Source organism: Galleria mellonella, unplaced genomic scaffold (assembly GCF_026898425.1).
Source record: "Galleria mellonella isolate WM207_F2 unplaced genomic scaffold, CSIRO_AGI_GalMel_v1 utg57, whole genome shotgun sequence".
NCBI classification, from domain to species: domain Eukaryota; kingdom Metazoa; phylum Arthropoda; class Insecta; order Lepidoptera; family Pyralidae; genus Galleria; species Galleria mellonella.
Genome location: NW_026442119.1, coordinates 8,570,536 through 8,589,557, shown reverse-complemented (window position 1 = coordinate 8,589,557; position 19,022 = coordinate 8,570,536). Strand labels below are relative to the sequence as shown.

Here is a 19,022-nt window from a genome sequence, read left to right as displayed (position 1 = left end):
CAGTTTTTTAGTAAAAGCAAATCACAAATCAAATGTTACATATAGACGGACATAACAAGGACATGTTCATATACCTAATATTCACACGATTATCATTTTACTTTCATGCATAAAATGAAAGTGATTTATAAGATGAAGGAAAGGTTCTTACCATACGCTACTAGTCTCTAGAGGCGAGTAATTTCATTTTAAAAGTCATTAAGGCTACATTCCATTATATTCAGGGGGAACAAAGAAGTTAGAAACAATGGTTGAATATTAGGGAGCTAAAATAACATTAAACGTATTGAATTGGAAGTATTGGTGGATATTTAAAACTAATATAATATACCGTAATAAAACACAATGTAATAATTTAAAGTAATCCTACTTGTTGGATAAATTAAATTGAAATATAAATGAACTGTATTGTCGTTGTAAATAATTTTAACAGGCAGGTAATAGCAATTATGCCTAGCTGCTTATCGTAAAGAGAGGTAGGCGTGACAGATATATATGTATTTATTTATGTAATAGCTACTATACAGAACGATTAGAAGCAGAAAGGGGCAAAGTGACAGTTTCAAATATATTTTTAAACTTTTGCTATTATTACCATTTTTTAAAATACAAAACTGCTTTAGGGTCAAGTCGTCTCGAACATTACTAGTCCTACTAATATTATAATACTATATACTATATAATACTATATAATAATATATACGTTTTGATATTTGTTATTCAATAGATTTTAATAAAATTTTGTATATATGTAGTATCCCACATGACACAATTTTTATAACATTTGGTTTTATTTATGCAACTTTGAATGGCAAACAAACTAACGACCTGATGGAAAGTGATAACCGTCGCCTATAGACATTAACAGTACCATAGACTAATAGAGTATGCTGTGTGTGTGGGTTAAGCTGTTAAGGTGCCGAGAGTAACCAATAAAACACAAACAAACTAACTTGCAAATTTATAATAATAACAGGGATAAGACTATGTTTAATTGTAAAACTGTCAATATCAAAATAAAAAAGTTTTATATTATACTTATATAAGACTATTGGTTGGATGAATGTATTCTTCTAGGTGATTACGTAATCTCTAATAATCATATTTATATATATTGTACATTATATTGTAAATTTCTTGTTTTATGGCTAAATGCCAATAATACCTACAGATAGCAAATTATTTAAATAAAATGAAATATTAGTATTCAAAACTATATCGACAAATATTCTAGATACTATGGTAAAGAACCTGTTTTATAAATATTTATCTTGTATTTTCGTTCATCTTGAATTAATTAGCTCAAGTAAAATAAAATACATGTCTTTCTAGTCACGAATAGCTTTATGAATTTCATAAATTTGATTTGTTTTTAGATCACCCGTTTCATCGTGATTGGGTAATAAATAAAATTATTATATGTATTGGTAATTCTTATTAATAAGTTGCTTATAGTAAATTTGGTGGTGAATTTAACCGATTTTGATGATTACTTATTACCTACATATATTAATAATGTAAAAAAGGAGCCTCCCTGCAATGCACCGTAAACAGCTGGACACGATAACTCAGTGCCCAGGCTGGCTAATCTTCTCACCACTATGGCAAACCCAAAAAAAATACCCATTCTGATGTTGCTTCAATCAATATCGAGAGATTCTCCCAAAATAAATTCAAAATCAAAGCTGATTTGTGGAAATCCAGCTATCTTGCTACCTTAGATTTTGTTCGACTGGCTGAGCACCTACCTTCAGGTAGCGACTTGCAGTGGCCAATCTGGGAATCCTTTAATAAACTGCGAATCCAAATCGGCCGTTGCATGTACATCTTGGTGAAATGTGAAAATGGAGTGTTATATCTTGATTGTAGAATGCAATTGAGATATAACACTCCCAAACTATGGCTCACCTCCTATCGTGCCCTTTGTATCCTTCAACTTGCATGAAAGAAAATCTAGACAAGACGACCAACTGTGCTATGGAAGTTGATAAGTTCTGGCCCAAAAATATTAGGGTCGCCCATTGAATCGAAAGAATACCTATATTCATATGAATTATCTCAACACAAACACGGCACGTGATTATAAACAGATTGTGAAGCGATAAACAAAGAAGACAACAACAATATTGTTCCAAAGTTATGTTCGAGCATAGAAATTCATGTTCCTTATCTTCGTTAAGGGGTGAACTTTGAATGAGCAATAATTTACTATAATTCACAATCTTGTTTTGATACCTGTACTCTTTAACCCATATTCCCCAATTTCTTACGTCTTTTAATAAATAGGTAAATATGAACATTGCTGGAAATAAGCACTGCGTAATAACATAGCTTCAAAAATAAAATCAGCAGTATCCAATGTTTCTTTTATCTTTGCCATAATAATTCGTGGTAATTACGACTGTTACCAGTTACTAAGAAACATTTTCGAAATTCCTAGCCTTCCTTTTCTAAGTTATACATTTGTATAATTATTGTATTATATTATACATATTAAGAAAACGCTCAAATATGAGTAACATTTCAAAAGAACACCGTGGGCTGAGAGTCTGACATAAGTAATATGTATATAATGTACTAGGTTTCCGTGTGACTTCGTCCACGTGACTAGGATATGTTTATTGACCGGGCTAAAAGGGAACTAAAGTCCTTCTCCATCTCAACTATTACGTGTATACTAAATTTCAAGAAGATACGTCGATAGTTAATTTTAAACTTTCGCGTTCTCTACACGTATTAAATTGCACGGACTACCAGAAGGAGACGTCATTTACTTCAGTCTTGCTGTACCAACATTTTGACGTGACTTATACCACATTGAAACGTCGGCAATAAAAAATAAATTATGTTGGTAGGCACTACATATTTACCTGTAATTGGATTGCGTTAAGTCCTGAATGTGAATTTAAAATATAACTGGTCTAACCGTTAATACACCTAAAGGTGATAAATAAACTTACTTTCATATTTATAATAATAGAAATTTTGATTTTCCTTCTCTGGTTATTCGATTAGAATTACTTTTGTTTAATTCCGCTACCATTATTAGTATGTGTATGACTGCCAACACTTTAAAATTGACTATTATTTCCTACACGGAACCGCACAGGAATATCTGGGCAGCGAACTATTAATTAGCCTGAAGATGACTCGTTTAAAAGAGAAACATGTCTCGCAAAACGTGTTTGGACGAAGTGGCAATCGGAGATTGATAGCTAATATGGAAGTTTGTAGAACGTCTGTTAATGAGAATAGTAATCAACCTTCAAGTGTTGGCAGTCGTACATATACTAATAATAGCGGAATTAAAGAAAATAATTATAATCGTATAACCAGTGATATGGCCTTCAGCAAGACAACATCTATAGTTTTCAGTAGAATATTCCTTCTCTTCAGCTTTAGACAACATTCCAATATTATTCAGAGAAGGATAAAGGGTAACGATATATTGTATTCTTGCTTCATTACTATAAGAGTAATACAGATATATGACACAGTATAATTATTGTGTGGCGTTCCTAGTATATTCTAAGCCACGCTGCGACGTTCCTAGTCATATCTCTAAGCGACAATAAATGTAATAACCATTCAAATTTATGATAGCTATACTATGGGTATTGCCTACTTGTATATAAACAACAATCAACCAAATGCTTCTGACTAGTCTATCTAGACTTAGTAGTGGGACTAAAGAGCTTCTATTTTTAATGGCATCTACTTAAGTTTACTGCAATAAATAAACAGAGAAATATAAATAAACATGGCCAACTGAATATATTAAGCGTTTCCCGTCTTCGTGGGGCCAATAAAGCTGAACACTAAATTAGATTGGAGTTGATTGAAAGGAACACAAATTACAATGATTGGTTAGGAAAGCGGAAACTCGGATGTTAGCTATTTTTTCTTTGTGATATTTGCACTACTACGACAATATAACACCAGTCTGACCTTTATATCCTCTCTTTTTTTTACTTTTTTAATATGGTCATTTATTGTATCAATATTACATGAATTGTTGATGAATTTTAAATCGATAACTGTATAGTACAACAACTACTACTATCTCCTCCAGGCAACTTTTGGATATGAGCTATTAATATGAAAGAAAACTAAAACATATCTAAGTAAGTAAATAATATATTTTCCAAAATATTATAAATATCATATATATCATATATATCAAAATATTATATATATATATATATCAGGAGTGGGTAATATATAATATTTTTACATTTTAGTTACAACATTTATCTAATATACGAGGTCTGTCCGGAAAGTTCGTATAAAAGTGTTCTGGAATGCGAGAAAGAGGAGTGGGGAGGCCAGGTAAGCGCAGGACCCCTTCCTTATGTCCCTAACAATGCTTCAGTTCTGGTCTGACCGCCGTGCGGTGCGAACTGGCTTGTCACGCCATCTGTGAAGTTACCTCTTAACGAAACCCCGTCGGCATGGAGCCCGCTTCCGTTGAAGAGCAGCGCGTCGTAATCAAGTTTCTCTCGAAACTCGGCAAGAATGGCCGTGAAAGCAAAGAGTGGAAGACATCCGGGGAACCACGAACAAAAAAATCAAGAAAATCCCGCTCAAATGTCAAGACAATGTTGATTGTTTTTTTCGATGTTCGGGGGATTGTCCATCAAGAATTCGTCCCTCCAGGCCAGACAGTTGATGGAAAATTCTACGTCGATGTGCTCAGACGCCTCAAAGCTCGTGTGGCACGAGTTCGTCCAGAATTGGCGCGAGAGGGGCGTTGGATTCTTCACCACGACAATGCCCCTGCCCACACCTCTCTTGTTGTCCGTGAGTTTTTGAGTAAAAATTCCATTACGGTGACCGAACACCCCCCTATTCGCCGGATTTGGCCCCGTGTGACTTCTTCTTGTTCCCAAAAACCAAATTGGTACTTCGGGGGCGGCATTTGGGGGACATAAATGAGATAAAAAAAGCTACGACGGGGCAGCTGAGAAACCTACAACCAGAGGACTTTCAAGGAGCCTTCTCACAGTGGAAACGGCGTTGGCACAAGTGCATTATGTCACAGGGGGAGTACTTTGAAGGGGATAAAATTGATTTACCTGAATAATTGTAAAATAAAATTTTTAAAAAACTTTTATACGTACTTTCCGGACAAACCTCGTATAATATCGAAATGAAGCCCTCAATGAAAATATATAAATACATACATCCGATTGGTATGGGTAATATCGAAATAGATAATGATCACTACTTTTTTTACTATTAATGTTCAAAGAAACCCAATATATAGATATCGGAGCAGTGTCGACATAATCTATACCTACTGTTTATTAGTGTGTACAGTTATTATAGTGTATGCCTATACACTAATAAAAACACACTACCTTTTACAATTTTTAATGGCTCTTGTTCTGAGCAAACTCATTTTGTTTCCTTTTCATTCATAATATCCCGTTGTGGTTTCTCTTAATTTGGCATCTCTTTAAAGCTAATGGCCTCATTTGTTCCTCGGCCGACCATTCGCTTCCCTTCTATTTATTTCTTTAAACAATACTAATAACGCTAAATTATTACATGTCTGAATAAAAACGTTTCAACATTCAACATAATCATACTTCCGGGTGAAGTCGAAACAATTGTCGGAAAGGACAATTTAGTAAGTTCATTAAATTCCCGTTGTCCAGTTATACATATATAAAGAAGCTGCTTTCCCGTGACTTCGTCTGCATGATGTGTTGATAGACCAAGATAAAAGGCAGCTTGTGCCTTTTTCCTTCTTGTATACCAAATGTTATGACATTAGAATAAGCTGTTTTAGTTTAAAAGGTAACAGACAAGCAAACAAACTTAAATTCACTTACAAATTATTAGTCTTTTTTTTCTTTATTCTACTTTGGTGACAAACAAGAATACGGCCTGTCTGATAGTAAACGGAGTTACTGTAGCGTATGTACGGCTGTAACACGATGTTAGGCGCATGTTGCCGATTTACCAATTAAAAAATGTCCCGGTGTCAAATACCTAAGCTCAGATTTATCCGATGAAGATACGAAAAACATCATCATCTGCCTACCCTTATCCCAATTATTATTTGGGGTCAGTCTAAAATTTAATATTCCTTCGATTTTGCACAAAACTGTATTTAATTGCTCATAACTGAGTATACATTCTTGAACAGTTCTCTTTAAAGTAAGGCGTCTGTGAGAGTAATGTTTTTCATTACTCTACAGCCAATCCAGCAAAGACAGGTGAATAGCTAGGTATAAAATGGAATTATATACCTTGTTGGTTGGAAAAGAATTGCACCTGTTTTAGTGTTCCAGTGAAGCATTTAAGTTGTATAATTCAACTACTTGGTTCCTTGTTCCTTTGAATGCAGTTCCATTGTCGCAAAAAATTTCATTATATAAATCTCTATGCGAAATAAACCTTTTAAGGCAGGCATGGAAGGCATAGTGAGGTGGTAGGCCAGTTCTAGATGTATGGCCTTTGTCACGAAGCAGACAAACATACATTCATAAGCCTTGTCGATATGTGCTTTTCTTATTGAGGAATTTTTTACTTGTATAGGTCCAGCATAATCTAAATAGATTTTTTGGAATGGTTTACATGCAGTAACACGTTGTTTGGGTAAGGAACCTATTAGTTGAGCTGCAGCATCAGCCTTCAGTCTAAAATAAATTAAACATTTGTGAGTTACTTTTTTGACCTGCTAATATTATTCACTAGCCAGTATTTTTGTCTCAAGTGAGATAATAATAATTTAGGATCTGCGTGCAGTAACCTATGGCGCTTGTGGCGTATAATAAGCTCCATGATTTGCGACTCCATTGGTAAAATGATAGGGTGCTTTTGAGAATAAGAAATCTCTGAGTTCTGGAGACGCCCATCTACTCATAGCATGCCCGTACTATCCAAAAAAGGAATTAAAGTTTTTAGGGAACCTTTTATATTTTTATTAAATTTTAATGAATTTATTTCCTCAATAAAAATAATATTGTGCTCATTTTTAAGTATAATATTTAGTACTGTGTTTAACTCTGAACTTATTAAATAATTATATTTTAGTTTTAAACTGTTAGGTTTGTACAGAATCTAATCTATCCTATGCGATGGTGAAAGGTAGCTGAAGGCATCATATTCGATTTAACGCATGATACGAGTTAATGATTTAGTGCTCCTATAATTGAGATCCTAATAGTTGTGAATTTAAATCTGGCTCTATCACTAAGTAATCCTCTGGACCACTAGACCAAACTAGATCATTTTGATTTGTTTAATCATCAAGTTTATACTGTAAACAAATAAAATTATAACAATAAAAGTAATGATAGAATCACACCAATAATCATATGAAATAGGTGCTAGTAGATAATTGTTTCTAACTTGATGGGTATTATCGAATCAGCAACAAAAATTAAAGTCATCCATTTTCTTTCCAGGTACTAAATTTAAAGATCGCGATAGTAATATAATCAATGAGTAAGAAGCCGAAAGTGAAAGTGGCAAATTATGGGAGAGGGGTTTCTTTAGAACGCCTGTAACGTACTACTGCACCGATGAGGCTTGTGAATCATGAGTGCTTGGTGCTGCATCGTGATCATGATGTCCACGATCAGTACGAGCGTGCTGTCACCAGCGCCACAGAAGACTGAAGCTAAAGAAGCCTATGGTAAATTATATTTTCTCTTAAAAGTTTTCATAATCCTTAGAATCTTTTTCTGATACTGTTTACCATACTATACCATAGATGTTATAACTGAAAATTTTATAATGACATTTATGATTAGATACTTAGTAATTTTTTACACACTTACAAATTGATACAAAAATATTATTAAAATATAAAAAAATATTTCAATCCCGCCCGCTTCGAAATCGCTCAATAATTATTGGAATATGATTTTCTTCATCATCATCATTTTAGCCATTATTCGTCCACTGCTGGACATAAGCCTCCCCCATAGACTGCCGGATTGATTTTCCTATTTTATAATATTTTCATAAAAGTTTTTCCTTATTTAATCACCTTTAAACGGACGGATTGGATCAAATGTGTTACTTGGAATATTATTTTCTAGATTAATATTATATATACTACTGTATTTATTGTTATAAGGATATTATATTTTAATAATTCGCACCCGAAAATTCTCAGGCTATTTAAATACAGCCATTAAATGTCAATATGTTTATAATTTGTACAATATAATTTTTATAATGCATTTTACAACAATAAACTAGCTGTCGGTGTATTTGATTAAAAGTGCTTAGTGTCGTCTATAGATAAAAATACTATTAGGATCATATAATAAACTGGAATATCCATGATAACACTCATGTGTTGCCATTCTCGAGAACTAAGAAATTTTAATGCCTTTGTTTTTTTTCTACCACATTCTCTTTGAACATAAACAGAGCGACACAGACTGCTGCATGGTATCAGAAATACGATCAGTGCAAAGATATTCGTTTAAATAATCGCAATACCTCTTATTACGGTGTTAAAATAGTTAAAATTGTATGTTTGTGTGATATTGGAGAATGAAATAAATAAATTTAATTCAATTTGTAATAACTTAATAGGAGTCTGTTTATCCTATCAATCGACGTGGAAGTTTCAGTCTTTGATCAATTAATTACCATATAATACTTCGTTATAGAAACACGTGTTGTTACTTGAGTAATATATGTATCATAGGTATCATAGGTATTAACTGATACTAGAAACTAGACAGATACTATCGGATTTACATTAATTAAAACTAGTGTTGCCTTTTGCGGAAGGAAAAATATACTTATTGGTGGTAGAATTAAAATAAATCCAAAAATCATGTACCATAAAACTACTGAACCGATTTTAACACTTCTTTCACTTATAGAAAAGCTACATTATTAAAGAGTAACATATAGACTACACATTAATTTTCTATACTTATGCGAAGCGGGTCAGCAAAAATAAATTTAGTTTAATTTTAATAATTATTAAAGTTTACAAAATAAATCAGATACTATTCAATTTCAATAATTTAAGTTTAAGTAGGTATTTTATTATTTATTAAAATTTACATAAAATAAATGAAAGCTACTATGTCAAAATCGGTTGTCATGAAAATTATTTGCGGGCTTATATAAATGAAGGAAAAACCCAAGAACTAGGAAAAAATGTGATACATTAGCAAAATTATTAGAAGCTCGGAGTGACATCATCCATTACACGAAAAAAGCGATTCTGTGGTTTAGACGTTTTGACTAATGACTAATATAATAGTAACAAACCAAATAGTCATAGTAATAGTAATCATGTAAACTGAAAAATTAAATATAAATTAATAATGAGATTACAGGGTAGAATATACAATAAAATTGAAAGCATTAGAGACATTTAGTCTTTAAGAATTGAGGATTTCTTTTTATAATGGATGACAATGGAATGGTAACCCTGTCTGTGCAAAAGGTATGTGCTGGCCGGGTACTAGTAAGTGCTGATAGACGTTACGAAGAAGCAGGTCAGTTAGCCCATCATGATGAATATACCAGAAATTCAGCACGATGGTTTTCGGGGGGAACGACGTAGAGGTCGACCTAACAGGGTATATTGCTAGCAAGGGCTGATAGTCCACATTACAAACAATCCCTTCCTCCCAGAATTAAGGAGTACTGTATTTACATATAGGTAAAACAAAATTATGTAAACATACCTATACTTTTTGAGGTATTCCTAATTCCGCCAGTAGTCACAGTACTCAAAACTATGAAAAGAATGCTATAGTTTTATAAATAAAATATAATATTTACTTAGCAATAAATGTAATGATGTATGATAGAATTATAGCAACAAACTGTATATCAAATAATATTCAGAATTCCAGAGATAATACGTATGATAATAAGACTACACAAGAATGAAGTCAATTTAAAATAAAGTATTCCTTTGTGGGAATTCCAGAGAACACGTTTTATTTTGACCAAATTACGAATAACAAGCTGAAATTTCTTATATAATTATACTACGAATTTATTTATAATATATATAAATATAATATTTTTTTTGTCCAGATCGTCACTACTGGTACGCTCAAGCACAAGAAACTTTGCAAAAACGACTTCAGTACGCGTCTGATAAAAATCCTGTTGCTAAGTAAGTATATATTATATATTTCTAAACTTTTATTTGCTCTAAACATGATGTAGGCGTTTCTTTATGTACTCGTAATACTACGAAATAAAAAAAAAATGTTTTTAACAACTTTAAATATCTGAATTATAAATATCTATCCGGAATAATACCAGCATAAATATTAGAGAAAATTACAAACAGATTTTTTTTAAATTTTAGCTTGTGAGTGAGTTAAAAATGTCATGAAATAATTGAAGCAAGACTTTTATTTTTCTTTACTTACCATGTAAGGCCCAATTTATATTATTTCTGTATATAGGTATTATCTATGCAGGCCTGATAAAAATGACCATTACCTCGCTCTATTAGTTCGCTGGGTATTGGATATTTATTTTTGCAAATAATTATTACCTAAATTATAATTCTAATAATTTGTAATTAAATTTATACTCGCAATTCATATATATTTATTGATATATATCTTTTATTATAACATTAACTGCTTGCCTTATATTTGTGTAGTCCATGAAGACGAGGCACTGGTGACTGGGTCTTTTAAAAATATACTGCATATATATATATATATATATATATATATATATATATATATATATATATATATATATATATTCTAATAAATAAATATATAGAATATACATTATATATACTTAGTATTTAACGAAAGAACAGACAGATAGACGCTTATTGCTTCGTGTATTAAAATTTTCTGGCTACCCTTATTCTCTTGAATATTCCAAGGAATACTTAAGGGAACACCATAAATGTTAAACAACTGGCTAAGTTAGTTTCCAAGTTAGCGCAAACTTCAAATATGTTTCAGCATGATAAACGTTCTCTTAACTAAATAGTATATAGATTTAATTTACGTACCTATGTATTTGTAAATTATTATTATAATCAGCATAAAGACACATTCATAGTTCGCTCTTCGTAGAAAGAGAATATTATACTATCCTAAATACATATATGCTGTTAGATAACTATGAAATATTTATACCTCACATATAATAAAAAGGAAATGCCCTTCAATACATCGACACATACTTGCACATAATATAGACATCATCTGTCTATGAGGTAGTGACAGCCATGGATCACGCAGTTTTTGTGCGAAATGTCCGGAGCATGATATAACAGAATTGGTAAACAAGCTGACGGCCCATTTGATGAAAACCACTAACGGTCGCATATAGGCACGTACAAAGAGCAACGTAATATACAATGAAAATTTTCGTTGTTAATTTTTCATCTCTTTAACTTTATCTTTTTTTTTTTTAGACTTTGAATTGGATTTTTGCCCTTAACAAAACATTTTTGTTTAATAACATAATTATAGGTGACAAAGCGATTCTTAAAATTAAATAACTGAAAAAAGGCGTCTAAGTGGCCACATTCTAACTGATAGTAAGTGGGTAAGGTGGTCCAAACAGAAAGATTTCATTATAATCTGTATCATTATAAATTATCATATCTATGTCTACTGTTGAACATAGCCCCCCCCCCCCTGCAAAGTGGGGTTTGCCAGTAGTTGTCACGCTTGGCAGGCGTGTTAGCAACCGCAGTTAGGCTTTGGTGATGTTTTGAGAGGGTCATTGCTGCCCACCTTTCGACTATTTAGTTATCTTAGTCGCCTCTTAAGACACCCACGGGGAGTAGCCTATTCTATGGACCACACATCATCGTCATACATGATGGCCTGTTAATATAATATTTCATGTTATGTTTGAAAATTTCGAGATCGTAGTTAGGGAAACAGGATGAAAAAGATTTAAATTTCTAAAGTATATTACTAAAAGAAGTAATTAAGTTTTACGACTATGTATAAATGTTGACGAAGATTAAAATTATTATTAGACATACAATAGGCCAGTATAAGACTATTCTTCCAGCAATTAATCAAATATATTACCAGTTTGCCGGTTGCAAATCCAGTTTGCCTGCCAAGCGTGGCAACTACTGGCAAAATCCTTAAGGGGGGGGGGAAGGCTTATGTTCAGAAATGGACAGTTGAAAGTTGTTATGATGATGACAATGATTACCAGTTTATTAAACATTTCATTAGTATCTAAAAATATTAAGTGTAATTACAATAGTTGTTTGTTTTTCTTAATGGAATACATAGAATATAAGATGTATTATACGAATGATAGGTTCAGTTAATTAGGTATCTATCTAAGGCACACAAAAACATCCAAATCATGTAGCTTTGATTAACAGACAGTAATCAATCAAGCAATGATAATCAATTATAGATAAACAACGTTCTCTAGATGATTTGTGTATTTTTTCTTATTTGTAGAGTAAGTGTTGGCTTAGATTAAAGTACACGGTAACACTTATGCTGATCAAATTAGATGGATTTGTTTACGTCATAAAAGTAATTTGTTATAATTTACAGCGAAGACAAAGTTTGTGGTGCGGATGGCTGTAAACAAAGTTACCTTTCAATTCTTTTATACATTTAGTCGTAGAAATCAGTTGTAGCACAATAGCTACACAGGTGAAATAATAGATATATTTCTTATATTATTTACTTTGCGATTCTATTAGTGATTCCGTGTGATAGCTTTTGTATTTTATAAGCATACATGCTCCGCTTGACATAAACGATCGTTTACTATATATTCACTTCGATACAGAAGGGGATTTCTATAGGAAAGCATTACAGTTAATTTAAATAGCTAAAAAACTTATGTGAAGCATGTGAAGAAGAAGACTTATGTGAATATTATTGTTTTTGTTAATTAGCATGCTGTGTTTCCTTTAAAATGATTGTACACTAAGTATAAATAGACGGTAATTTAAATATTAAATCTTATCAGTGTAACAATTACTAGGAGACCAAATAAAGATAAAATAAAATAAAAATAAAATATTCATGCCAAGGCCATTCAAAACGATTGAAAGCTAGCAGAGAAAATTAATTACAAAGTTATTTATTTACCTGAATAGCTCATCTTATAATAAATATCTTCTAGGGCCTAGTCATAGCCTAATGTATTTTTTTTTTATATTTGAAGGTACAATCTAGCTAAATCCAACAAGTTCAATTTTCTATTACTAATTTAGTAATTGGATTCTTAGTATCCTACTTGCTTGGAATATTAATATTGCTTGTCGTTTTCTAATTTATATGTTACACTTTAGGAACATCATCTTAGTAGTGGGAGACGGTATGAGCTTGACTACTACAACAGCAGCCAGGATTCTCAGGGGACAGCGAAGAGGACAATCTGGTGAAGACACCGACCTTGTATGGGACACGTTTCCTGCTGTTGCGCTGGCTAAGGTACTATTATGTTTAAGTATTCATTATACAAATACACAAAAACATACAACATACATACACACGCGTACGTTGCACTCCAGACCCACTCCATAACTCAGTTATTATCATAGATATAGTATAACATGCTTAGTTATATTTTTTTAAATTATTTTTTTAATCACTTTTAATAAAAATACATCTGAATATGGAATTTTACATACTACATTTTACATACTCTTTGTTACAGACAAGGTGTCATAACGTTTGTTAGACTAAAATATATAAAATTCTTTTGATGTTACGAAAATGCTAAAATCTGAGGTTCATCAAAATGACAGTTATTGACGTTATTGATTTTTCCACCCTTACCGACGATGTAGGCTCAGACATCAGGAACTCTATAAGCAGTTGTAAAATTATATGAAATAAATACTATTATTATTTTATCAAATAGTATTAACAGCAAATATTTGTCACGTCCTCGCAGGTTGGTAATATATTCATACGGATCCCTGTCAGGTGTTAGATTGTAAACAAAATTTATCTATGGTCACAGAAGGATAACGTCTCTCACATATATAAACTTACATAATATAATATGAAATATTTTATGCTTAAGACAATTTATGAGGGGTCACACTCTAATGCTGGCATTGTCTAAAATATCTATCCAATTTATACCTAATAAAAACTTCAAATTTCTAGTATTCAAAGATAGTATACACTAAACACGTTACAAAATGGCATTATTAGTGTTCAACATTATATTGAATAGCCATTGAACGCCCGATATATCCTCATTTGTTATACGAATCATTCAATTTGTCTTATTAAATATTTGGCACTAATTATAACTGTAGTTAAGTTTTCTTTTTCCAAAAATCTTTTTCTTCTAATTTTGCTATTCTAATAATTATTATTTTCAGAAAAAAATAATAATTACGAATTATTTGTCTATAATTTTGGCACAATGCTAGCAAACTTAAAGACATTGTTAATCTTACGGTTGTAGACTGACAACATTATTATAAAATTTTGATGCTATAATTATGTTTAGAAAATTACAACCACTGATGACAAATAGGTAGATATAATCTCTAACAATTATAACTTTATGAAACAATAATTATATAGGATACATTACCTACCTAATACGAAAATATCTTGTCAACCAATTTTAATGCTAAAGGAAAGGTATGAGGAAACTTTTATTATAAAGTAATTGAAAAGTGACATAAACATAATGCTTCACATCAAATTAAACTTTGGGTTGTGACGAAAAGTCTGTTACGTTATTATATTTTGATCTAAATGACTTCCTTCATGGACCTCTTCAAAAAGTTATCAAATTCTATTTTAATAATAATTACATATACAAAGATAAAATAAACGTGCCGGCGTCGATGAAAATAATGTGAAAGTTTTGATTAGAATCAAAAATTGTATGCCACAATGCGAAATGTACTTTATTAATTATTATGAAATATCGTCTAAGCAAGGAATATACCAAGGTGAAACAAATTAATTTATAGAATGATAAGCGACTCGTCCTGGATTTGCACGGATGTAAATTTGAAAACAAACTTGTTTGCCATATGTACAATATACATAATAATTAATTATGTATATTATACATATAGCAATACTTCTATCTCAATATTCTTAAAACAAAAAAAATGTGAAAGTAAATAATATTATATCATCATGTAAGATTTAAATAAAAATAAATTAGGATTTCTACATAAACATTGCGTTAAAAATATTCCAAGGACAGTGAAACTCCTATCAAAATACAAAGAAACACAGATTGGACGGCTAATTTCTATTATACAATTTAGTACGTGTATAAATATATTTTGAAATTTCCTTTTCCTTGCTTGTTCGTATCTCTGTATAGAATTTTTTTTTACAACACAGTGGGCAAACGAGCATGCGGTTCACCTGGTGGTAAGTGACTACCGCTGTCCATGATCACCCACAACACTAACGGCATTGCAGGTGTGCTGCCGGTCTTTTAAAAAGAAATATACTTTTTTCTTAAAGGTTATGTTGTCGTATCGGTTCGGAAATACTGCTGCTGGAGGTTGATTCCAAAGAGTGGTTGTGCGTGGAAGAAACTGTCTTGAAAAACGCACGGTGGAGGACCGCCACTCGTCCAGATGGTTGGGATGAAATTTTAGTTTATGTCGGGTTGTACGAAGGTGAAAATCAGCAGCAGGTATCAATCTGAACAATTCTTCAGAGCACTCCCCATGATAAATTACACTTATTATATAGATTATATTATAGAAGATGCACAGAGATGCAACATCTCTACGCAGTTTCAGTGGGTTGAACCGGACAGCAAGGCGCCAATCGTTTTTCTCCATATTTTGTAAAAGTCAAATCTGTTAATTTTTTTTTCGATACCTTCATTGACCTTAAAACATACTCTACCGGTTGATAGACTTGACATTAAGAGTGTTCTCTCTCAACCTAATGTATACTGCTTACAACTTACTTATATGAACATTAAGAAAAAAAAATGTTTACCCTAATGTTCAACCATTATAGGCAACAAATAGATTTAATGCCCTAAGTTAAGTACCTATTATTTAGAATACGCTAACCACCCCTATTTGTCGGGCCTCTTCACGCACAATCTTCAACAATTTCCGCTAATCACCAGAACGATCCGTTTACACAAATGCACATAATTATTTAATTGAACAATAGGCGACGGGGTTAGTTCTTTCCATTAGATGGACCGTTAGTTTATTTGCCATCTATGTTGCATAAAAGAAGATAAAGAAATTCACGAAAAGTTTTTACCATTGCTCAAATGTTACAGAGTGCGGAGACATAATATATTAGTTCTCTGATATGGTAACGCATGACAATATACGGTTTACCATTCCAAGTTACACAATAAATATGACCATACTAAATCCAAACATAACCTATAAGTATTAAAAGTTGTCATGTTGCGTAAATACTGTAATTGAATTGTTATAATAAATCAATAAATAAAAAAAAATAAGCACATAAAATTTTCTAATGTTATAACATGCCTATAAGTATATCTTTGTCGAAATGCCAAAAACTGATCATATCGTTATATCAGCCGTTGACCGTCCACTGCTATACATAGGCCTTCCCCTTGTGTGTGTGTGTGTGTGTGGGGGGGGGGGGATTGCCAGTAGTTGCCACGCTTGACAGGCAGGTTGATAGTATACATTATTAATATCTCACTCATTCCCTTTTTCTACCTTAACTAGCTATTTCCCTTGGCTTTGCCCGCATGTATCAGTATAATTCTATATCAGTACTCGTAAAATATCTTATCTACTAAATTTTTTCCTATTCTTGTACCAAATTTTTGCGTGAAAGGGTTACAAACATCTATCCATTCATTCTCACAAACTTTCGCAATTACAATAATAATAGACTTAAAAGTTTATAAAATAGTTGTTTGTATTAAAAAATGGTTCTTTTTTTCTCTTTGAACATTCTAAGCTGTTATTTAATATATTTCAATACCAAGTGTCAAAACTTATTAACTACTGATTTGTATAAAAAAGTGTTTACCAATCATTAAAATGTCAAATTTATTTTAAAATAGCTATGAACTTTATAAATTTATAAGCGAAACACTTCTGATATTTTTTTTGTAATTTAACAGGCTGATTGATATTTTTATTTAAATCTTGTTATTAAATTTCGTAATCGCAATAATGTACGATGAAACATACGTTATTTTTTCTGATAAAATCGTACCTAGTAATATATATGTTTATTTGTATGCAGATTCATTATTATGATTACTAATTTAGAAACTGAGTTTACATGGTAAATTATTATTATTAGAATAATTTCCGTATTGATTGCAAATCAAGTAAAAATAGGAGTCGGCTTTGTTATGAATTAAATTTAAATCATATAATAGTTAATAATAATATTGTAAGACTGATTTTTATCAAACAAAATTAAATATGTGAAATACACAATTACTATGTAAATGATAGTAACCTATAATATAATATAAAAATCTTACTAATAGTAATAGGCAGGCTGCACGAAAAATAGAGTAAAAACATTTACCCTAGTAACCTTGTGCACACTTATCTCTATAAGTAGCACCCATTCACGAGTATGACGAATGAGGAAACCCTCGTTGCGTTTAACCTAATTTAGGGAACTCAATAACCCAGCCCATTCCATTGCTTCCGACCTATACATTAGGTAGCTACGATCACTCAAGTCACTTGACTACTTTTGATGGCGTAATCGCCGAGGATTGCAAGCTGTAATTTTATACTGGTCGGAGACCCACTTAAACCTCGAAACCTTATTCTTCAATATAAAACTTTTCTGTCGATCCCTCGAATTCAATTCCATCTATGGACAAGTTTTTATTTTTTCTCCAAATCGATACGACTTCCTTGATTTTAACTTAGACGCTAATTTATGTCGTTTTTTCATACGTCTTGTTACAAAGTGAATGACGAAAAGCAAAAAAAAGCCTTTTCCTGCTACGTTTAACTTCTCTTACTTTTTACTACTTTCATTGATATGTGTTATTGTATTTACAAACCGCAGTACAATTTTTAATGTCAAAACTGTCGATCAATATTAGCCAAGTATTTTCATGCCCATTTCACTTTTCTGTTCCAATATCTTCATTGGTTTTTAGCCAACTTCATAAAATGAAAATTCGTTTCGACTTTTTGTTTCCATGGATCGCAAATGTATAAAATTTATAAGCAAAAAAATATATTGATAATTATCAGTTATTCTGTATCTTGGTTATGTGTGTATACAATTTAATGAACCTTTATTTTAAATGATAAAGTTTATGAATATTTCATGATACTCTTTTTTGCATTTTTATTGTTCTTTAAATACAAAAAAATATGGAATTAGTTTTTCTAGTCTCCTTTTACTACGACACCCACGAGCAAAAATGGATTAAAATATCATTTCACAAGAAAAGAAAAACCTTAAGTTTTTAAATATCGTCCAAGAATATTTTCATTCGCAACAAAAATCTAACTTGAATTTTAATGAAATTAGTAAGAAACCAACGCATTTATTAAAAAAGAAAAAGAATTATTAAAATTAGTTCGTTAGAATTGGCAAAAATATCATAACATAATAAACAGGAAATATTGAGAAAGGCTCCACTCTTTTTAAGTAAAAAATTCTTATTTCGTTTGATTTTTTCTTAAGTGCCTTTTTTACGCGATTATATTAATGTGCAGCTACATATATGTGTACGTGCACATAATCGTGTATATGTATATGTAATTGAAGTCTTTATGGAGTAAAATGTTGTTCAAGTTTATTATCTATAAAAAGTTACATGGAACGTATAGGTTGCAACGTGGGCTATTTATTACAGTCATTACACGTTCCAATAGCAAACTTTGGAAATATTATCAAAACACACGGCAAACGAAACTTTATTCTATGATAACATAACTATATTGCTGCGACGTGCAAAATGATCATAATTCTTTGAAACATCTAGTTTTGTAAACTTTAGAAGTAGAAATCCTACTAATATTATATATGTAAAAATATTTAAAGATGTTTGGATATTTGAATGTTCATAACTTAATTACGATTAAACGGCTGAACAGATTGGGATGAAATTTA

The 19,022-nt window shown here is 31.5% G+C and overlaps 1 protein-coding gene across 3 annotated transcripts in view; it reads left to right on the top strand.

Annotated features, from left to right (window-relative positions):
• LOC113509870 (alkaline phosphatase-like) overlaps positions 1-19,022 on the top strand; it is a 144,945-nt gene that overhangs the window by 111,942 nt on the left and 13,981 nt on the right. For 2 of the 3 annotated variants that reach the window (XM_031910743.2, XM_052899376.1), the window contains exons 2-4: positions 7,419-7,648; positions 10,036-10,117; positions 13,265-13,406. In XM_031910743.2, the coding sequence (XP_031766603.2) occupies positions 7,552-7,648; positions 10,036-10,117; positions 13,265-13,406 (321 nt within the window). In that variant the 5' untranslated portion in view covers positions 7,419-7,551. The remainder of the gene's footprint in view (positions 1-7,418; positions 7,649-10,035; positions 10,118-13,264; positions 13,407-19,022) is intronic. The other variant, XM_052899377.1, reaches the window with a different exon arrangement.